Source organism: Brassica rapa, chromosome A08 (assembly GCF_000309985.2).
Source record: "Brassica rapa cultivar Chiifu-401-42 chromosome A08, CAAS_Brap_v3.01, whole genome shotgun sequence".
Lineage (NCBI taxonomy): Eukaryota > Viridiplantae > Streptophyta > Magnoliopsida > Brassicales > Brassicaceae > Brassica > Brassica rapa.
Window position 1 is genome coordinate 16,776,673 of NC_024802.2, and position 24,086 is coordinate 16,800,758.

Here is a 24,086-nt window from a genome sequence, read left to right on the forward strand (position 1 = left end):
TACCTGCAAAAAATAAAAACGCTAATTTTAACGACGCTAACGCTTCCAACGAAACTCTAAACCCTAAATTTTAAATTATAAACCTTATACCCTAAATTCTAAACCCAAATCCAAACCCCTAAACCCAAACCCTATACCCTAAACCCAAACCCTATACCCTAAACCCTAATTATAGACCCTAAACCCAAATTATATACCCTAAACCCAAAAACTACACTATAAACCTAAACTCTATACCCTAAACCCAAGTCCTACACCCTAAATCCAAACCGTAAACCTTAAACCCAAATTATATACCCTAAACCCAAAACTTTAACTACAAGTCCAAACGGTAAATCCTAAACCCAAACTGTAAATCCTAAACCCAAAACCTATACCCAAAACCCAAAACCCAAATCCTAGACCTAAAATCCAAAGGGTAAACCCTAAACCCAAACCCCAAACTTAGATGCTATAGGGTTTGGGTCAAAGTTTACGGTTTAGGGTCTAAGACTTGGGTTTAGGATATAAGATTTAGGTTTATAGTCTGTTTTTTGGATTTAAGGTATATAATTTGGGTTTAGGGTCTAGGATTAGAGTTTAAGGTTTAGGTTTGGGTTTAAGGTCTAAGATTAAGGTTTAGGGTATAGGGTTTGGGTTTAGGGGTTTGCATTTGGGTTTTGGGTCTAGGATTAGGGTTTAGGATATAGGGTTTGGGTTTAGGGTCTAAGATTAGGGTTTAGGGTATAGAGTTTAGGTTTAGGGGTTTGGATTTGGGTTTAAAATTTAGGGTATAGGATTTAAAATTTAAGATTTAGGGTTTAGTGTTTAGGTGGAAGCGTTAGCATCGTTAAAATTAGGGTTTTTATTTTTTGTAGCTATTTTTTATTTAATTTAATGTTTTTTAATTAATAATCTATTTGTAAATTTGATTGGTTCTAATGGGTGAGGTGAATTTAAAGGTTCACCCTAGGAGGTGAACCTAAGTTCTGTCCTATTATTATTTGTATCCAGACTTATTCTTGGGTTCACTCCTAGAGTGAACTTGTAGGTTCACCAACCAATAGGATTATGTTATTTCAAATTTGATATCTTTTATAAAAGGAAACAAAATATTATCAAGTTATATTATGTTTTTAAAATAAAAAGATAAAAAATTTTAAAAAAATTGTAGTAATTACAAAAAATATTTTTAACGTCGTTAGGAAAAAACTAAACCCTAAATCCTAATCCCTAAACCCTAAATTTGAAACCCTAAACCCTTGGATAAACCCTAAACCCTTGGATAAATCATAAACACTAAATCAAAAACACTAAACACTAAAACATTCAAGGGTTTAGGATTTTTGTGTTTAGTGATTTTGATTTAGAGTTTATGATTTATCCAAGGGTTTAGGATTTACCCAAAGATTTAGGATTTACCCAAAGGTTTACGGTTTCGGATTTAGGGTTTAGGGATTAGGATTTAGGGTTTAGGGATTAGGATTTAGGGTTTAGTGTTTTGCTGACAACGTTAATAATATTTTTAAAAAAAATCTTTTTTTTTGTAACTATTATTTTTTTTACCTTTTTATTTTAAAAATATAATATAACTTGACAATATTTTGTTTCTTTTTTTGGAAGATATCGAATTTGAAATAAGAAATCCTATTGGTTAGTGAAACTAAAGGTTCACCTTAGGGGGTCAACCCAAGAATTACTCTTGTATCCAGACAAGTCTTCCCTTTTTTGGTCATGTTTTATGGGATACTCTTACCTTTTATTCTCCTTTTTTTATGCATGCAACTTCACTAATCTTGAAGTCCAAAACTGAAGTAGTTTATCGATTTGGTTAAATTTATATCTGTTAAAATGGCTTGGAGGGCTGAGACATGGGCCATCTTACAAGTTCTTGGCGTTTAACTACAGTCCAAGAACGTGTTCTGGTAAGCATTTAGCTATGACTACAGTGAAGACCGTAGTCGTGGAGATATTACAAAACTATGACATAAAACTCGTCAAGGACATAAGGTTGAGCCAAAGCCTCGTCTGTTTCTGCACATGAAACATGGGCTTAGAGTCACGCTTACTAAGAGATGTTCAGCTTAAAATATTTAAGTTATATTGTTGCTCCAGTAATAATCTATTGGATATAGTATAACAAGCAATACGATACATATGAATTGTCAAAATGTTGCGCCATGGTCTTTCGAAGCTTGGTATTTCATGATTGGTTGAAAATATTATGTATTAATGAAGTCTGAAGTGTAATTTTTTATATACTAAAGCACAAATCATTCGACCAATAAAATTTTGCCGCATAATCAAAGAAATAAAATAAAAAACTCAAAAGGATAAACACTGCACAGTATGTGTTTCAGTTCCAAGACAAAAAAAAAAAAGAATTAACTCCACCCTCCGGATAACTACAATTATTCTATCATATATATTCTCCTTATCTGATCAATGTATCTCACTCTTTTCTCTGCTACTATGGCGTTTATCTATCAAACCTCATTCGCTTACATGTAGGGTTTTCTCAAAAACTTATGATTATTCTTCCTTTCCAAACTCAAGAGGGTCTTTTTTTTTTTGTTCAACATTAGAGGGTATTTGAGTGGCAAAAAAGGGGTTTTCTCTCTCTGCAATTCGCCCTAATTTTCTCTGCTTTGTCTCTCCACCACCCTAGCGTGCCGCGTGAGAAAGCTCCTTCTTAGTCTTAGCGCCTGTTACTTCATCGTCAACGACCAGGCTCTCTTTCTGCTGCAGTTGGAGGTGAGGCATGGTATTAGGTTCATGTGGCAGTTTCTCCATGGTGCTTTTTCAATCACCCGGAGTTACAGCGGTTTCCAGTTGGTGCTCGAAGACTAGAGAACTTCATGGTTTCCTTTAGAGCTTCAGCGGTCAGCGATACCTTAGAGGAGCAGCTTGCATGGCGTTGGAATGGTGGGTTTAGTTGCTGTTCCGGCACCTTTTAGTTGGATTTTGATCTAATACAAAAAAAAAAGATATGAGTTCAGTATAACAATTTTTTTTAAAAAAAAATGGAGACTCGCATGGTAAACTATCACTCACGCCAAAATATATGGTCATGCGAGGAAATATCGTAACAATTCTAAAACGTTAGACAAAGCAACAAGAAAACAGATCATTTTTGCTATCTCATAAACAAGACATCAACCCCTGGTATCACTTTCTTTGCAAGAAACTCTCATTTAAGTAACTTATTCATCAAGAAAAGTTTGATTACTCCACAATGCAGCTTCTTCTTACGTGACTTGAGAACTCGACATGTTGTGGTATTATCTATCATCATGTGTGTATGATTAAAGACTAGAGAACTTGACTTATTGTAGTGTATAACTAAAGAAAGCCTTTCATTTTACGCAACGTTGTACTGTCAAATCTAAAAATTATCATCCTTGTTTACTGGAGAGCACATCATCGATCATGTGTTTAGTCTATTCTCTAAGATTTCTCTGATTATCATTACTATAGATCGACACGCTGTTTTCCAGTCATCACTGATATGAAATTGAATTTGTTTAATAATAGTAAAACGTACTCAAGCAGTTGACTTTATCATGTGTATATAAATCATGTTCCTTCTTCTTCTTCTCCACTACCCACCATCAAACTTCCCTAATGGCATCTATCGGCTTATTTGAAGCATCTATATCTCTTTTTTGTTTTCTCATCTTCTATTACTTCCTCATCAAGAAACATTCTGTTTACTTGCACATCAAACAAACCGTTCAAAGCTACCCTTGGAACTGGCCTGTTCTTGGGATGCTTCCAGGTGTGCTCGTGAGGCTCAGTCGGATCGATGATATCATCTCGATCTTAGAGAAGAACAACTTGACATTTTTATTAAAGGGTCCATGGTTTGCTAAAATGGATATGTTGTTCACGGTTGATCCAGCTAATATACAACATATGTTAAGCTCAAATTTCTCCAACTACAACAAAGGACCGGAGTTCAAAGAGTTAATAGATGTTTTCGGAGGCTCAATATTAATCGCCGACGGAGAGCTATGGAAGAGTCTAAGGATGTCTTCACAGGCCATCCTCAGTCGTCAAGGTTTTCAAAATATGTCAATGAGTGTCACAACAAGTAAACTCAAGGACGTGCTTCTTCCTCTTTTCAGTCGCTTTTCAGAGGATGGGACAATCTTGGACTTGCAGGAAGTGTTCCAGAGATTCATGTTTGATACAACACTAGTTACAACTATCGGGTCTGATCCTCAATCTCTCTCCACTGAGATGCCAGAGCTTGAGCTCGCAAAAGCCCTCGAAAATGCTGGGGAAGCCATTGTATTTAGACATTTCATACCAAGATTCATGTGGAAGTTTCAAACATGGATGGGACTGGGTCAAGCGAAGAAGTTGATAGACGCGGGTGCCACTTTTGATCGAGTCTGTGCCAAATATATATTAGCAAAGAGAGAAGAGATAAGATCACAAGAGATTGATCATGATCATGATCATCCAGATGGAGAAAGTGAAGATGTTTTAACGTATTTCATGAAGCTAGATACAAGCAAGTACGAGCTCTTGAAACCAAGCGATGATAAGTTCCTTAGAGACACCATTGTAGCTAGCATTCTCGCAATGAGGGATACCACTTCCACTGCTCTCACTTGGTTTTTCTGGCTCATCTCGGAAAATCCTTACGTGGAAGCCAAGATTCGCCAAGAGATCAACACAAATCTACCAAAAGCCGAAAGTAGTCAAGAGAGACCATGGTCGGCTATCGATCGCAAAGATTATTTGAACAAGTTAGTGTATCTACATGGGGCGTTGTTTGAAACAATGAGGCTTTATCCACCAATTCCGTTCGAGTGCACCTCTCCCATAAAATCAGATGTACTTCCAAGTGGACATAGAATCGAGGCAAACTTTTCTATTATCATCCCAATCTATTTGATGGGGAGGATGAAATCCATATGGGGAGAAGACGCGTTGCAATTTAAGCCAGAGAGATGGATTTCAGAGACCGGAAAGTTGCGACATGAGCCTTCTTCCAAGTTCTTTGTGTTTAACTCCGGTCCAAGAATTTGTCCTGGTAAGAATTTAGCTATGCTTGTCATGAAGAATGTAGTCGTGGAGATTTTACAAAACTATGACATTAAGCTCGTCAAAGGACACAAGGTTAAGCCAAAGCCTCGTCTTGTTCTTCAGATGAAGCATGGGCTTAGGGTCACCCTTACTAAGAGATGTTCAGCTTGAAATGTTAATGTTAGAGTTGCTCCAATAATAATTTATCGAATATAAAATAACTAGGTGTTTTGTCCGCGATGCGGGCTTAAACATTTTCATAAATTTTTGAAAAGTTCTTTGTATATTATACTAGTTATATTGTGTTTTCCAAAAAGAATTCTTGCGATCAATTTAGTATCATCTATGCATTGTCTACTCTCGAATATATAAATATATATATTTCTGAACAATTAAATATTAAAATATTTTAGTGGTATAATTTAAACTTGGGTCTCTAGTCAAAAAACAATACTTGTTTCCAATTTATGTAAAGAATATTATTTTTTTGAATGAGCAAAGATTTAAGGATGATTATTGTTTTAAGAACATTAACTTGTTATTTCTGAACAATTAAATATTAAAATATTTTAGTGTTATAATATAAACTTGGGTCTCTAGTCAAAAAACAAAACTTGTTTCCAATTTATATAAAGAATATTATTTTTTGTGAATGAGCAAAGATTAAAGGATGGTTATTGGCAAATAAATGTTTGAGAACTTTAATTTTTTTTTTTTGAGATCCTACTACTATAATAGTTTAAGGGTTTTTGAAATATTACTAATTAATTGTTATTAATTCAAAGATTTTCAAATTTCATCAAAATTCTTTATTTATTTATGATAATAGTTTTTCATTCTATTTTAACAAAATTTAACGTTATTAAAATATAATTTACCTTTTTTATTCATAAAATACAACTTTTAAAATATTTTGCTAATTAAAATAATGGATGTAAGATTTAAAATCTGCTATATAATTTGTTATTTGAATATCACAACAACAACTTACATAGCGGTAGAGTTTAGGGCATTTTAGCTTTAAGTTTTGAGATTATTTTTTAGGGTTTAGGGTTGTTTTAGCGTTAGATGGGATTTATGGTTAGGTTACAGTTTTAACGCTACATTTTTAGCGTTAGATGGGATTTATGGTTAGGTTTAGGTAGGGTTTTAGGGTTAGGTTTAGGCAGGGTTTAGGGTTAGCAGGGTTTAGGGTTAGAAAGGGTTTAGGAGGGTTTTTAGGGTTAGGCAGAGTTTAGGGTTAGAAAGGGTTTAGGGTAGGTAGGGTTTAGGGTTAGATAGGGTTTTGGGTTAGGTAGGGTTTAGGGTTAGGTAGGGTTTAGGGTTGGTAGGGCTTAGGGTTAGGTAGGGTTTAGGGTTTAAGGTTAGGTAGGGTTTAGGGTTGTTTGGGCTTAGTGTTTAGGGTTTAGGTAGGGTTTAGGGTTAGGTAGGGTTTAGGGTTGGTAGGGCTTAGGGTTAGGTATGGTTTAGGGTTAGGTATGGTTTAGGGTTACGTAGGGTTTAGGGTTATGTAGGGTTTAGGGTTAGGTAGGGCTTAGAATTGGGTAGGGTTTAGGGTTAGGTAGGGTTTAGGGTTAGTAGGTTTTAGGGTTAGTAGGGTTTAGGGTTAGTAGGGTTTTGGGTTAGGTAGAGTTAGGGTTAGGTAGGGTTTAGGGTTAGGTAGGGTTTAGGGTAGGTAGGGTTTAGGGTTAGGTTTTAGGTAGGTTTAAGGGTTAGGTTTTAGTTAGGGTTTAGGGTTAAATAGAGTTTAGGGTTTACGTTTAGGGTTAGGTTGGTTTACGGTTAGATAGGTTTAGGGTTTAGGTAGTATGAAGGGTTTAGGGCTTAGGGTTAGGTTTATGTAGGGTTTAGGCTTAGATAGGTTAAGGTCTAGGTTTAGGTAGGATTTAAGGTTTAGGGTTAGGTAGGGTTTAGGGTTACGTAGGGTTTAGGGTTAGGTAGGGCTTAGAATTGGGTAGGGTTTAGGGTTAGTAGGGTTTAGGGTTAGGTAGGGTTTAGGGTTATGTAGGGTTTACGGTTAGTAGGGTTTAGGGTTAGAATGGTTTTACGGTTAGGTAGGGTTTAGGTTTGGTAGGGTTTAGGGTTATGTAGGGTTAGGGTTAGGTAGGGTTTAGAATTAGGTAGGGTTTAGGGTTAGCATGGTTTAGGGTTAGAAGGGTTTAGGGGTAGTAGGGTTTAGGGTTAGGTGGATTTAGGGCTAGAAAGGGTTTAGGGTTAGGTAAGGTTTAGGGTTAGAAGGGGTTTAGGGTTAGGTAGGGTTTAGGGTTAGAAAGGGTTTAGGGTTAGGTAGGGTTTTGAATTAGGTAGGGTTTAGGGTTAGGTAGGGTTTAGGGTTAGAAAGAGTTTAGGGTTAGTAGGGTTTAAGGTTAGTAGGGTTTAGGGTTAGTAGGGTTTCTGGTTAGGTAGGGTTAGGGTTAGGTAGGATTTAGGGTTAGTAGGGTTTAGGGTTAGGTAGGGTTTAGGGTAGGTAGGGTTTAGGGTTAGGTTTTAGGTAGGATTAAGGGTTAGGTTTTAGGTAGGGTTAGGTAGGGTTTAGGGTTAAATAGGGTTTAGGGTTAGGTAGGGTTTTTGTTTAGGGTTAGGTTGGTTTACGGTTAGATAGGTTTAGGGTTTAGGTAGTATGAAGGGTTTAGGGATTAGGGTTAGGTTTATGTAGGGTTTAGGGTTAGATAGGTAAGGTCTAGGTTTAGGTAGGATTTAAGGTTTAGGTAGTAGAAAAGGTTTGGCGTTTGGTTTAGAATAATGCTTAGGATTATAGGGTTTAGGGTTTGTTTGTTTTTTGTTTATGTATTTAGTGCTGAGTTTTTCCGATAAAATTTATATTAATATTATTGATTCATAATTTTTCTTAAAATGTTAAAATTTTTAAAGTGATTTTTAATGTTCTTAAAACAAAGTATGGTTTTTTTTATTAAATTTTTTGTGACAATAAGTTGAATATATCTTAGACCACAAATCATAAATATTCTGAGTTTTATACATTTTGTTCATTAAGTTATTGTTACTTTTATTTTCTTTTATACATTTCTCTTAATATTTATGTATGCATCCATAATATTTTTAAAAAAGGATTTTTCATTAACTAATGTATTTATTGTAGTTTTAAATATATTATAGTTTTCGTGCACTTGATTAAATTTTTTTTTACGTTGGTGGTATTTGTAGTTGTTGAGAACCTCAATACATATTTACTTTCATAAAATTTTTGGTGTATGTTTAAAAATAAAAAAATTTAAAGGCTTTTAAATTATATAAATATAATATTAAACACATTACTGTTGACTGTTTATATATTTAAAATTCTGAAGTAGGTAATTGCAAATTTGCTGAACTTATAGATTCGTTGCTATTTTATAAATTTTCACACGATGAGGTACATATGGTAAATATTGCTTTGATGATAATATAATGTCTATATCGTAATGTGTGTTTTTTTTGTTTTATCTACTATGTATTAAGAAATAATTAACACATTCAATAATATTAAAGAGTAAAAAGCCCTGCCAATTGTTCATAGTATAAGCCTAAAGTTAAACTCAAATCTAGCCACATAAATAAAACTCAGAGACATATGTCGGTCTGTCAGAGAGTGACTTTCCACGTGGATAACTTAGGAGAGAGGCAAACATATTTTTATATATATAGATTCATTACTAAAATAGATCTTAAAATAACTCAATATTATATTTTTAATTATATAATTAAAAAAATTATTTGATTAATATTTAATTATATAATTTATGTTTTTAAATTTTTACTAAAATACTTTTTTCATATAATAATACAATATATATATATATAAATTATCTTTTTAATTATAATTTTTAGATTTTGGATAATTCAATATTCTATTTTTAATTATATAATTAATAATTTTATTTAATTAATATTTAGTTATAGAATTTATGTTTTTAACTTTTTACTTAAAGACTTTTTCAGATAACAATACAATATATACATAAGTTATCGTTTTTTTTTAAATTATATTTTCAAATTTTGGATAATTCCTACTATTCTTAATATTAATCAATTATCTAATTAAAATCAATTAAAATTTTGTTCTTATTTTTTAATTTATTTATACATTTTATTCATTAAGGGTTAAACGATATTAACCACTCTAACTTTCAACGTGAGAACTTCATTGCGAAAATTTACTTCGCAAATAATAGTTTTAAATTATGTAATTAAAAAAATTGTTTGGTTGATATTTAATTATATAATTTATGTTTTTAACGTTTTACTAAAATACTTTTTCAGATAACAATACAATATATATATAGAAATTATCTTTTTAAATTATCTTTTTAGATTTTGGATAATTCAACATTTCTGTTTTTAATTATATAATTAATAATTTTATTTAATTAATATTTAGTTATAGAATTTATGTTTTTAACTTTTTACTTAAAGACTTTTTCAGATAACAATACAATATATACATAACTTATCTCTTTTCTAAATTATATTTTCAGATTTTGTATAATTCTTACTATTCTTCATAATAATCAATTATCTAATCAAAATCAATTAAAATTTCGTTTTTATTTTTTAATTTATTTATACATTTTATTCATTAAAGGTATAAACAGTATTAATCACTTTAACTTTTAACGTGAGAGCTTCATTGCAAAAATTTACTTCGTAAATAATAGTATAGATATAAGAAGTAATGTACGTATGTGTTGTCCAAATGTACTTGCGCCCTGGTCTTTGGAACCTTGGTATTTCGTGATTTGATGAAACCCTATTTCATGGTTTTTTTATTATGTATTAATGAATGCTCAAGTTATATGTCTATAATCTCAAGGCTAAACACGATTATACGAATATATATAGTTTACTGTCAATAAACTCAAGGCTAAACACTATTTTTTTTCTAGTGTAGACGATGGTTACTTATATCATTATATGGGAGAAACTTGTGTTTCACTCAAATTTAGACCATGCAAAGTTTCACTTAAATTCCTATAAATCTTATCAATATTTGATTCATAAAGCGTTCGAATTAAATGGTTAACTATGAATAGATGTTTTCATTAATAGTTAACTCTTAATAGATGTTTTTTATATTCTTCATCTATATGAATACCATTTAATTATGTTGTTAAAAATGTAGTTAACGGAAAGGATGCAAGTTTTTGGTTCGATGCTTGGTCTCCTCTTGGTCAACTGATCACACACATAGGAGCGCATGGACCAAGAGCCCTACGGCTGAGACGTGATGCTGTAGTAGCAGATGCGATTCAAGGTTCAGCTTGGGTTCTTCCCCACCCAAGATCGCAGCAGGAAGTCGACCTTCACTCTTATCTAACGACTGTTTCACTTCCTCTTTCCTCTGATATAAATGATAGATATGAATGGCATGCTGGTGAGTCTCCTTTGCGTATTTTCAGGTCTGCTACGACATGGGAGGTCTTAAGGCCAAGGCAAGAGGAAGTGGAATGGCACGACGTGGTTTGGTTCAAGGGAGCGATCCCTAAACACTCTTTCACAATGTGGGTGGCCAATTATGACAGGTTGCCTACAAGGAACAGGCTAGCGGCTTGGGGGATGGCCATCGCCACGGACTGTCCATTTTGCTCGAGAAGCATAGAAACCAGAGACCACCTTTTCCTGCGCTGCGAATACACCCTCGACGTCTGGAGAGAGGTCTTCGTCAGGTGCGGTCCGCCAGTGTCTAGCTTTATGGACTGGTCAGAACTTCTATCTTGGATAAGAGCTGCTGCGCCTGTGAAGCTGAAGCTCATGCGGAAGCTCGCTACTCAAACGATCATTTTTCATCTTTGGAAACAAAAAAACAATTTGATCCACAACCACATCTCTCTCCCTGCTGCATCAGTATTTTACTTTGTCGATAAGGAGATGAGAAACATAATCTCAGCAAGGAAGCATAGGAAGGCCTTCTGTTCGCTTATGGCCTGCTGGTTGAGATGACCTTGTTTGTGTAAAAGCTTTAGTCTATTGGTGATCTATCTTGTTTTTCCTTTTTTTTGCCAAGATGGATTTATAACTTAAGATCTTGCTCATGTAAAATCTTCTCTTCATTCTAATGACATTTACAATTTAGCAAAAAAAAAAAAAAAAAAAAAATGCCATTAATAGTCATTATATTCTGATTCATCCCCAGCATCCTGGCTTATTGTTCCTCGATAATCGTCTTCAAATGGTCGTGATCAGAACTAGTAGAAGAAGACGAAACCGGAGCAGATGCTAGAGATTTCTTGATAGAACCGACAACGTCAGTGCACCCTTTTCACGAGGAGCGAGCAAATTTTCAAGGGATTTACGAAGGAATTCTTTCGCTTCAAAATTTCGTCGCAAATCTCTTGCGGATCACTCGCAAATTTGCGACAAAATTTATCCCTAAAACGTTCTCTTTCAATCTTGCAAATCGGCTGTTTTCTTGTAATGTTTAGATTAACTATTCAAAGGGATTTTTAACGACACGATTAAATGGTACTCATATGGATGAAGAATATGAAAAATCAAAAGACGTTTTGGAGGTTCTGACTAAATCTTAACAAATGAAAGAGAAATTTAATCGTAAGAATATTAGAAGATCCAACTTCTATTTTATATGCATAAAAGTAAAATATAATAATTAGAAAAATGCAGTTTGCCAAATGTATAAATTAGTCATACCAGGAATCCTGGTAACAATGCTAAATTGTCGACCAAACAACTAAAACAGCTCAATTTTGCTAACTCCGCATCAAGACATCAACCCCTGGTACTTTCTTTAGGAATTTTATAATATTTGCAAAAACAAACCTTAAAACCACGTCCATTCAATTACTACTGGCTTTTACAAAACTACCTAGAAGTAAAAAGAGATGGTTGATTAAAAGAAAAATAAAACGCAGTCATATCCTAGTGTGAAGTTGACAGATGGTTATATCGTCCACAAATTCGCTTACTAGGAAATGTCCAGTTTAAAATTTGCTCAGTAATAATCTATCGGATAAAAAGTAAAATGCTTCAAAGATGTGAGTTCAGTAAAAAAGTGAGAGGGATTTTGAGTGGCAGAAAAATGTTATTCTCTCTTTGCAAGCGGACGGAGGTAGCAACGTACGAGGGCTACGTGCCCCCATCTAATTTTTATTTTTTCTTTAATGTTTAGTACCGGTTTAAGAAATGCCCTCTAACCATAGAACTAGACATAATGAAACAAATGTCATGTGCCCCCGTCTAATTATGATCATGCGTCCGCCCCTTAGCCCTAATTTTCTCGTCTTTGCCTCTCCGCTGGCATGGTATTAGGTTCATGCGGCGGTTTTTCCATGGTGATTGTTTGATTGCTCGGAGTTAAAAAAAAAAGATGTTAATTCAGTATAACAATTTTTTAAAGAATAGAGACGATCGCAACGTATCACTCACGCCAAAATATATGGTCACGCGAGGAAATCTCGTAACAATTCTCAATCGTTAGACAAAGCAACAAGAAAACAGATCAATTTTGCTTTCTCCTAAACAAGACATATCAACCCCTGGTATCACTTTCTTACCAAGAATCTCTCATTTAAGTAACTTATTCATCAGGAAAAGTTCGACGGTTGAATTTATTTGCGCTGGATGATATTAGTGTGATGTGTGCATGTAAGAAAGATTACTGCACGATGCATCTTCTTCTTACGTGACTTGAAAACTCGACATGATGTAGTATTATCTATCACCATGTGTGTATGGTTCAAGACTAGATAACTTGACTTATTGTAGTGTATACCTAAAGAAAGCCTTTCATTTAAGCAACAGTGTGCTGTCAAATCTCAAAATTATGATCCTTGTTTACTGGAGAGCACATCATGGATCATGTGTTTATCCTATTCTCTAAGATATCTCTGGTTTTATCTTTACTATTGATCAACATGCTGTTTTCCAGACATGTCTGATATGAAATCGAATATGTTTAAGAATAGTAACACTACTCAAACAGTTGACTTTATCATGTGTATATAAATCATGTTTCTTTTTCTTCTTCTTTTTCTTCTCCACTACCCACTATCAAACTTCTCTAATGGCTTCTATCGGCTTATTTGAAGCATTTTTATCTCTTTTCCCCTTTCTTATTTTCTATTACTTCCTCAACAAGAAACATTTGGTTACTTGCACATCAAACAAACCCTTCAAAGCTACCATTGGAACTGGCCTGTTCTTGGGATGCTTCCAGCTGTGCCCTTGTGGCTCAATCGGATTGATGATCTCATCTGGGTCATTGAGAAGAACAATTTGACATTTCTATTCAAGGGTCCATGGTTCACTAGAATGGATATGTTGTTCACAGTTGATTCGGCTAATATACATCATATGTTGAGCTCAAATTTCTCCAACTATATCAAAGGACCTGAGTTCAAAGAGATAGTAGATGTTTTTGGAGACGCAATGTTCAACACCGAAGCAGAGCTATGGAGGAATCTAAGGATGTCTATGATGTTAGGAGTTTTCAAGGCTCCTAAGACAAATGTTGTAGTATAAAAGATTGTCGAACCAGTTCTGAGGGATATCAAAGCACCGAGAATGCAAGTACTCACTTAATCTAAGTGCAACCAATGATTTAGATGGGTTTTAAACTATGAATAAAACTAAAAAGCGATAACAGAATGATACTTTCTTGACTAAGGGAAAAGAGAACTCATGGGTATAGGGATTAGACCTTGGGTGATCAAGTATCGAACTAAGGATGGCAAACGATCAATCAAACTATCAACCTTAAGCCTAGACACAATTCTAAGCAAGCTCTATGTCTAGATGAATGCTCATTTGCTAACATATCTCAAACATCAAATGTCTTTGGTTGAATAATATGAAAGCAATCATTACTAACAAGTCTATTAGCTATCTTAGCATCTTTAACAACAAATGTCTTTGGCAAAGTATACTAAAAGCCTAGGAGAGTTGTCTCGGGCATTTCATCGAACACCTTTCGGGTGAGAAATGCCTAAGGATCAACAACTGAGTGGCCAACTCAGAAGATGCATTATGATTACTCTACTAGCAAGGAAATATGAATGATCTACACTAAAACATCCTAGCTCTAACCTAATCACCCTTAATCTCCCTAACCCATGAATTCACAAAGTGATTACTCACTAATCTCCATGATTCCTCTTAAACCCATATTGGATTCTAGATTAACCATGTAGAAAAATAGATAAGAAATCAACAAGAACACAAGATGAAAGCAATGAAATCTGAATCAAAAGAGGTTTTTTACTAGTTCTCCTCTAGAAAAGAGATTATCTTGCCTCCAATGGCTTACAAAAGTACTTAACTTAGGTTTAGAAAGTGTAAAACATCAAAACAAATGACCAAAAGGCCCCTGAAATAACATAAAAATCGTCCAAGCAAAACACGCGGAGCGACCTAGCATAGTCGCTCCAGGAGGTCGCTCCCGACACGTTTTTTTGTGTCTCGACGCGTCAAAACGCGAGTGACTTGAGCTGGTCGCTCTGGCTGGTCGCTCTGGCTGGGAGTGACTTGAGGTAGTCGCTCTGGACTGGTCGCTCTGGCTGGGAGCGACCTCGGTAGGTCGCTCTGAGAGGTCACTCTGCGATGCTCGACCAGGATGGATATGCCTCTAGTAAATTGATCATAACTCCTTCATTACATCTCCAAATGACTTGAAACCACTTCCATAAGAAAGATAACTCAATTTTCTGTGTCTCCACAAAATCTTAGCAACAGAAGATTTCTCTAAAGGCTCCATCCATGCTCATCTTTCACCCTCTTTTGGATCACAATGCTCCCAAACATCTCAAATCACTCCATGGCACACTCCAACACCTAATAAGGACAATGAATGCAAAATGCAACCTAGACATGGCTAAATCCTAATCTATATGATGAAAATGCTCATGGATGAATGGATAAAACAATGTAAATATGCAAGATATCAGTCTACTCAGGTCATCCTCAGTCGTCAAAGTTTTCAAAACTTTTCAATGAGTGTCACAACAAGTAAAATCAAGGACGTGCTTCTTCCTCTTCTCAGTCGCTTTTCAGAGGAAGGGACAATCGTGGACTTGCAGGATGTGTTCCGGAGATTCATGTTCAATACCACAGTAGTTACAACTGTCGGATCTGATCCTCAATCTCTCTCCACTGAGATGCCAGAGTTTGAGCTCGCAAAAGCCCTCGAAGATGCTGGGGAAGCCATTGTGATTAGGCATTTGATACCAAGATTCGTGTGGAAGTTTCAAAGATGGATGAGACTGGGTCAAGAGAAGAAGTTGATAGAAGCAGGGGCAACTTTTGATCGAGTATGTGCCAAATATATATTAGCAAAGAGAGAAGAGATAAGAGCACAAGAGATTGATCATCATCATGATCATTCAGATGAAGAAAGTGAAGATCTATTAACGTATTTCATAAAGCTAGATACAAGCAAGTACGAGCTCTTGAAACCAAGCGATGATAAGTTCCTTAGAGACACCATTTTAGCTAGCATTGTGGCAATGAGGGATACCACTTCAACTGCTCTCACTTGGTTTTTCTGGCTCACCTCAAAAAACCCTCACGTGGAAGCCAAGATTCGCCAAGAGATCAACACAACTCTACCAAAAGCCGAAAGTAGTCAAGAGAGGCCATGGTCGGCTAACGATCGCAAAGAATATTTGAACAAGTTAGTGTATCTACATGGGGCGTTGTTTGAAACAATGAGGCTTTATCCACCAATTCCGTTTGAGCGCAGCTCTCCAATACAATCAGATGTACTTCCAAGTGGACATAGAATCGAGGCAAACTTTACTATTATCATCCCAATCTATTTGATGGGGAGGATGAGATCCATATGGGGAGAAGACGCGGTGGAATTTAAGCCAGAGAGATGGATTTCAGAGACCGGAGACTTGAGACATGAGCCTTCTTCCAAGTTCTTTGCATTTAACTCCGGTCCAAGAATTTGTCCTGGTAAGCATTTAGCTATGCTTGCAATGAAGAATGTAGTGGTGGAGATATTACAGAACTATGACATTAAGGTCGTCAAAGAACACAACAAGATTGAGCCAAAGCCTCGTCTTGTTCTTCACATGAAACATGGGCTTAGAGTCACCCTTACTAAGAGATGTTCAGCTTGAAATGTTAATGTTAGAGTTGTCCAATAATAATTTATCGAACATAAAATAATATAAGAAGTAATGTACGTATGTGTTGTCCAAATGAACTTGCCCCCTGGTCTTTTGAAGCTTGGTATTTCGTGATTTGATTAAACTTATTTCATCTTTTTATTATGTATTAATGAACGCTCAAGTTATATGTCTTATATAAAATGTATTCATTGTGCCTTACGATTGTACAAATATATAAAGTTTACTGTCAATATCTCAATGTTACACACTATTTTTTTTTTCTAGTGTAGACAATGGTTACTTATTTATATGAGAGAAACTGGTGAGACAGATCTAATTTAGATCGTTCATCTGAGAAGCTTTGAGATTTTGCATAGTTGTTCTTAGTAATACGTGAATATTGTTAACTTATGACATTTTTAACAACACCATTAAATGGTATTCATATAGATGAAGAATATGAAAAAAAAGCCGTTAAGGTTCTGACTAACCCTTGAGAAATCAAAGAAAATTTAATTGTAAGAATATTATAAGCTCCAACTTCTAATTTATATGCATAAAAGTTCAATATAATAACGGACATCAACCTAATGTTGTTACTTTCTTGGCAAGAAATCTCTTCATCCAAGTTACTTCATGTAGTATACAAAAAGAGTCTCTGTATTGTATGGGTTGTCAACAAAGAAAAATGTTTTTTTTTATGACTGAGTAAACCATACAATAACCCGTTTAGTATATACAACATGTAAGAAATTAATTATATACACATGTACTTAATTGTGGTTGTATTGGCATGTGTGACAACATTAAATCATGTATTCATTTAGGTTGTGTTTGTTTTGTATCATTGGCGATAAGAGCATCTCCAATGGAATTATTCCAATTGGAATTTTTAATATATGTGTTTTTGTGGAATCACATAGGTAAGGGTTATTAAAAGAGGATTTTAAAAATCTATAAAAATCTTTATTTATGAAATTTCACAATAATTGTGGACACCACCATTATTTACATATATATAATATATACATACATATATATATATATAATACATATATTAAGAATTGCAATTGAGAGATGGTCTAACCATCTGGAGTAAAATAAAAGTTCTTCCTGATTACTCTACTTTTGTCCAATCAAGCTGAAAACAGTTTTCACCCATTTACTCTAAAATAGCCTAAAAGTAAAATTTCACTCTTGTTTCCACTTTTCTTTTTTTCTCCAATTTCAACTTTTTTCGCTCTTTGACTCTATTAATTACCGATCAAAGTCTTAGTTTTCTTAAATTTTAGTAATATGCATTCGAACAGAACACACACGTCGATTGATCGTCATCAAAACAACAACAAGAACTAGCCCCTGTATATAATACACACAGAAGCAAAAATCACAATGCATCCTAAATGTATATGTATCAATAAACTTTTCAACTTCTTCAAATTTTTATATTAGTTTTAAGAAAACATTTCTGAACCATTCTGTATTGGAAATCTACTCTCGATGACTTTCTCATCAAGGTTACTCCTTCAGTTGCTTTCTCATTAAGAGACCCTTCAGTTACTTCATGACTAGAAAGCCTTTCACTTAAGCAACTTTTCACTGTCAAATCTCAAACATGTGATCCTTGTTTATTGGAGAACGCATCACGGATCATTTGTTTATCCTATTCACTAGTTATCTTACCATATATCTACACGCTGTTTTCACTCTCTGATATGAAATAAAATTTATTTTTAAATAGTTAAACGTAGTCAAACAATAGACATTATTATGTGTATCTAAATCCAGTTCCTTATTCTTCTTCTCCACTACCCACAATCAAACTTTCCTAATGGCTTCTATCAGCTTATTTGAAGCATCAGTATCTCTCTTTTTTTGTTTTTTTTTTCTCTTCTGTTACTTTGTAAACAAGAAACATTCTGGTTACTTGCAAATCAAGAAAGCTCTTCAAAGCTACCCTTGGAACTGGCCTGTTCTTGGGATGCTTCCATCTGTGCTCGTGAGGCTCAATCGGATTGATGATGCCATCTTGATCATTGAGAAGACCCGCTTGATTTGTATTCAAGGTCCATGGTTCGCTAGAATTGATGCGTTAATCACCGTTGATCCAGCTAATATACATCTTATTTCTCCAACTACGTCAAAGGACCACCTGAGTTCAAAGCATTGATGATAGTAGATCCGTTTTTTTAATTGTTTCTGTTTTTTTTAACAACCTTTTGATTGTTTCTGTTATTGAATTTTTTTCGGCATTTTTGTTATTCTATTTTTATATTTAGTTTTATGCAATGAAATATTTGATGATTTTTAATATTTGTTATAATTTAATAAAATAACATTTCCATTTTTTTAAATACATACAGTTGTCGAAAATTCATTGGAGGGGATTTAGTCATAAATTTATCGGTATGTTCAAATGATTTTTCGACAAACATTCAGACAATATTTATGCTCGGAACTTATAGATAATTTTCCGAGAAATGGTGATTTTCGAGACCCAAACTCCTGACAAAATTTGGATAGTCGGAAAACAATACTCCCTCCGTTCGGTAAGAGTTGACGTTTAAGTGTTTTTTATATATCAACATATTTGATGTTTATGAAATCTCAAGCAAATAATGACAAAAATATGACTTATTTTATCATTGCAATTAATAATGATAGGAAGATAATTTTAACATTAAATAATATTCACTCCGTTTCAAAAAGATGCACTTTTTAGAGAAAAAAATTGTTTCAAAAATATACATTTTTAATACAATTTTTGTTAATTAATAATGAGAAATTGTGAAGTTTAAAAAATTATTTGCAGTTTTTAAAATTTTATTAGTTTTAAAATATAGAAAATATAAAATTACAAAAAATTATGTATTTATAACTAAGTTTTAATACTTCATCCGTTTCTTTTTGTTTGATGTTTTTGAAAATAATTTTGTTTCAATTTGTATGATGTTTTAAAACTTTCAATGCAAAATTATTAAAATAATTGATTAAAATATTAAAGTTAATGTGTAGTTTTTGTTTTATTTGTCCAGAATAACAATAATTAACTACTTTTAGTTACTTTTTGTTGTTGTAATCAAATGATGCTATTAAAAGTAAAAAAAAATTATTAATTTATGTGTTTATGCTAAAACATCTTACAAAAAGAATCAGATAGAGTATATTTTATTAAAAATTGTAAAAATTCTAAAACATGTATTATTTTGAAACAGGAAGAGTAATTGAAAAAAATTGAAATAGAGATATCATCTTTCTTAATACGTGCAAAGCTGTGGAACGTCAAGTAATAGAGAACGGAGGGAGTCGGGTATCTCTTGTTTTATGTAGTGTCATTCCCTATATATTAATCCTGGAGCATTACAACATATTTTCGTAGCTGGTCCATATGAACATTTACTATTTTTTATTAAACTAACTATCAAATTAATTAGTAATGTACAAAATAATATTTTTTTCTTTCTTTAAATAAAAACTACAGAATTACCTAATATGGTTAACATATATATACAAATTAGTGATTATAAATAATACATATTTGATAACAATTTTTATAACATCTCTTTTTTTGTTTAACTTTATACTATTAAAAATAATTAAACAATCACATTAAGCATATAATAAAAAATTAATTTTTTTTATATGTTATATTTTGAATTTTTAAAAACGGCTATAAATTTTATAGCAGCTTGACATATTAGATTTAAACACTAATCTGTTAATATAGTTTACCGGTGATTTTTTTTTTTAAGTTTTGATTCTTAGATATGAATCTAGAGTGAAACTAATTTTTACAGATGTCCATGTTTTTTTAAATTGACACTTATTTAATTAACTGAATTCATAGAAAAAGTTTAAAAAAAAAAAACTTAACTCATATCAATAAAACATAGATGAAAATGAAAACACAAGTTTATAGAGATGAAAAATGAACTCACTTATGAAGAGTCAATAGTAAACAAATCGAGAGCAAAAATCATAATCTTCATTTTTTATTATACAATCGATGTTGCCTATTTGGTTTTGGTGATTTGTGTCAGCTGCAAAATTTAACCTTTTTTGTGCATGTGAAGTCTTAAAAATAATTAAAATACGATGTAATACATTATATCTTCAATAACGATGATATTAAAAAAACCAACATTTGTATGTGTCATTTTATAATCGATAAAGATTGTAATGTTATAAAATATTAAAACTATTTAATACACAAATATTATTATAAAAACTTAACATTATATCTTCAATAACGATGATATTAAAAAAACCAACATTTGTATGTGTCATTTTATAATCTAACAATACTAAAAGCAGAATAACAAGCCTTTTAAGCCTGTCCACATCAGCTAAAATAATCAGCCAGTAATATTGCAATAATTATCCACCTCATCTTCTATGAATTGCCATGTCATAAGAGTTTTGTTTGGAAAAAAAATACTGAAACTTTCGTGTGCTATGGCCCAATCAAACCCACTTGTCGAAACGGCTTACACCTTTGTCTGTCTCCGTTTCGTATCCCCGCAAATCTCTGTTACCACAATTCTTTCTTTATCAATCAATTAGAATTTTTTAAAGGACTTATAAGAAAGACGTTTATGTTTTGGACGGTGACGTTTCGAGTAGAAAGCAATGTTCAGCTCAGATGTAGTAGAAGAAATGCGACAATTGTTTTAACGTAAAAGGCTCACAATTCGCTAAGAGTTTTTCGGTATGTTGTCTAACGCAAACCCTAGATCATTTCTGGGACGTACAATCAAAGCGGCGGCGGCGGTTGTGCGCCTATTCCGTCGTACGGTGGTGATGGATACAGAGGAGGTGGAGGTGGAGGTTATGGAGGTCGCAGTGCCTCTGGCGGAGGTGGATACGGCGGACACGGTGGTTACAGTGGCGGCGGTAGAGGAAATCAAGGTATGAGATTTATATCATTCTAGATCTGACGAATTCTTCCTTGTGATTCTATAGATCTCTAGCTTTTCTTTTGTTGAATTATTACTTACTTTTCGTCTTGCTAATGATTTGATTCGATTCGATTCAGGCGGTGGTGGTGGTGGATATGGTGATCGCGGTGGAAGAGGAGGCGTCAGCGACAGGAGAGGTGGTGGTGGCAGAGATGGTGGCGGCAGAGATAGTGATTGGCGTTGCCCTATCATCAATTCAGCCATTATAACTCCTTCAAAACATACAAACCGACGATATGAATCCACTCTCTTATTCTATATAAGCCAATGTCGATCCAAGTCCACAAGTCCAAACTCACAGGTTCAGTTTCTTTAGCGTATATGTTTCTGTATTTGTACACAGGTTCAGTATGTTAATTAATCATCTCATCGAAAGAGGAGCTCAGTGTAAGTAACATTTAACATCACATGCTTTGGATACTAAAACTTAACGAGGCGTTTGTTCGTTGATGCGGTTAACCAGCTCGGTAGATATGAACATGCGTAAGCTTTCTTCTCTTTTTTCTTGAAAAGTTAACATCTCTTGGCTTCTTTAAAAAGGAAAAAAATTGCTGGTTTGTTAATCAAATTTAACAATCATCGAGATCATCTAGCTGATGGAACTCGAGATCCATTAGTTCTGCCCTTGTGTAATGATTGAAATTGGATTCTCTGTTGAATTGTATGTTTACCCTCAAACTGTTTTGTATATATAGTTGTGGGAACGTGAACTTTGCAAGGAGAGTTGAATATAACAAGTGTGGTGCACCTGCCCCTTCTGGCACCGGTGACCGAGGAGCTGGCCGAGGTGCCAGTGATCGTGGTGGCGGTGGTCGTGACAGTGGTAGGAGCTATGAGAGTAGTAGATATGATGGTGGCAGTAGGAGCAGTGGTGGTGGTAGCTCTATGGGAGTAGAGGTAGTGGTTCTTATGTTCAGGGTCCTCCACCTCCTTTGGCGGCTATTCCATCCTACGATGGTTCTGGCAGTTACCCTCCTCCACCCATGGGGTATGGAATGGAAGCAGTTCCCCCGCCTTCTAGCTATGCTGGTGGTCGGTCCCCCTTCTTATGGTGGTCCCACTGGGGGTTATGGAGGTGATGCACCGAGCACTGGTGGTAGAGGTGGTGGCTACGATGGTGGTAGTGCTCCTCGACGCCAGGAACCTAGCTATGAAGATGCACCGCTGAAAAAGTCAAGCTGTGCGATGAGAATTGTGATGAAACTTGTGATAATGCCAGAATATATATCAATAATTTACCTCCTGATGTGACAACCGATGAACTCAAGGATCTCTTTGGTGGCATTGGTCAAGTAATTACTCTGGTCTTTTTACTTCCGTTGTGTCTTTGCATCTCGGAATAAGAGCCGTAGATTTTTGTTTTTGTTTATGTGTATTGATTGAGAGTGCACTTTCTGTTGAATCTATAATAGGTTGGAAGAATCAAGCAGAAGCGGGGTTACAAGGATCAGTGGCCATATAACATCAAGATTTACATTGATGAGAAGGGAAAGAACAAAGGTGACGCCTGCCTGACTTATGAAGATCCTAGCGCAGCACACTCGACAGGTGGCTTTTTCAACAGTATGTACCATGGTTGACTGTGCCGAAGCTCAAGAACTTTAAGCAGGTTCAATGGCGAGATTTTGACCGGTAGGTACATGGATCGCAGATTTGTCTCGAGGTTATCTTTGAGAATGAAGGAATAAAGGATAAAAGTCTTGTGAAGATCCTACAACCGCCATAAGAAACCAAAGCACTCAGCGGAAAGCATAAGAAAGATCTATAATCGTATGCTACAAGAAAAATCAAAGTCAATATGAGTCCAGAGCCTTTATACAGAACTGATCATTGCCAGTATGAACGTCATATCTTCATTGTCCAATAAACATAATTTTCAAATTATACAAAATTAACCATAGCTTTGAAAACTAAGTAGAAGCTCTGAAATAATCAAGATATGTAAAAAGAATAAGTCCTAAAACATCGATAATAGAACTTGGTGGATTGGTTACCCTGCTTAAAGATCTGAGATGGTTTGATTAAGATTGTCCATCGTTTACTTCATTGTGTGATATGTGAAGGATATCTAATATGAGTTTGCAAAGAAGTAAGAAGAAAATAAAACATTAAGGATTATAAAATGGTAAAATAAAGAGGAAATAAACACACAAATTTATTACTTCAATATATATGTGAATAAGTTTGAACCAAGTTGAGTTTATTTATTTTGCTACCAAAACAAATTTGAACAAAGTAGTAAACAATAAATCTATCAAATTTTCAAAATAAATTATTAATTATATTTTTTAAATATCTAAAATATAAAATTAAACATCAATATATATATATATATATATATAATTAAAATCATATATTAAGGATCTTTAATATATCATGCATATTATAGTATTTTTTTACAAATGGTAAAGAATACATTCTAACATCGTATTCACATATCATTCAAATCATAAGAAACCACAATAATTCTATTAAGAAAATACCCAAAATGCACTCATACTTTTTTTTTATCAGCACACTCATACATCTTATGGCCAAACTTACAATCAAATGTACATTATGTCTAGCCACTTACAAACACATTCATATTAGATAAATTTATAAATAAAATTTGTGTTTGCTTATTTAAATTTCAAAATAGATTTTATTTATTTATTTATTTTAAAGGTCTATCCTAATATTATTGAGAAAATACACATCACAGAAAACATTTACCAAAAAAAAACTATATACAAAAACATAATTCGTTATAGGTTTGCTTTTCTAGAGGTACAAATAAAAAATATAAACTGAAAGAAAAAATACAAAAAATGTTTTAATCTTGAAATATCGCACATGTAACTTTTGTACATTTCCTCATATGAAATGGCCAATCATTAAATTTTTGACAATTTCAAAGCATAGAGTAAAAATAAATTATCTTGATAACAATCACTAATCCAAAGATATATAAAGGTGAATGGAAAATAAATTTCATTATCATGTTTGATTTTTTCTAATTGATTTTTTAAAACAATACAAAAATTATTATTCACCTCAGCATTTG

General features: G+C 33.8%; 3 protein-coding genes and 1 pseudogene across 3 annotated transcripts; all 4 read left to right on the plus strand.

Moving 5' to 3' along the window:
* Window positions 1-1,419: 1,419 nt before the first annotated feature.
* LOC103835114 (alkane hydroxylase MAH1-like) lies at window positions 1,420-5,401 on the plus strand. The gene has a single exon (XM_009111214.2). It carries the CDS (start codon window positions 3,604-3,606, stop codon window positions 5,185-5,187), a length of 1,584 nt encoding a protein of 527 aa, XP_009109462.1. The 5' UTR covers window positions 1,420-3,603; the 3' UTR covers window positions 5,188-5,401.
* A 4,073-nt stretch (window positions 5,402-9,474) lies between these two features.
* LOC103835115 (alkane hydroxylase MAH1) lies at window positions 9,475-19,994 on the plus strand. Its single transcript, XM_033277274.1, is given in 3 exon segments — window positions 9,475-13,109; window positions 13,112-13,439; window positions 14,906-19,994. Coding segments are annotated over 3 exon segments (1,590 nt in total). The 5' UTR covers window positions 9,475-13,033; the 3' UTR covers window positions 16,092-19,994.
* Window positions 9,710-10,953, plus strand: LOC103835562. Its single transcript, XM_009111738.2, has 2 exons — window positions 9,710-9,740; window positions 10,136-10,953. Exons 1-2 carry the CDS (start codon window positions 9,710-9,712, stop codon window positions 10,951-10,953), a joined length of 849 nt encoding a protein of 282 aa, XP_009109986.2.
* A 307-nt stretch (window positions 19,995-20,301) lies between the features above and the next one.
* LOC103848748 lies at window positions 20,302-23,829 on the plus strand (annotated as a pseudogene).
* Window positions 23,830-24,086: the final 257 nt, after the last annotated feature.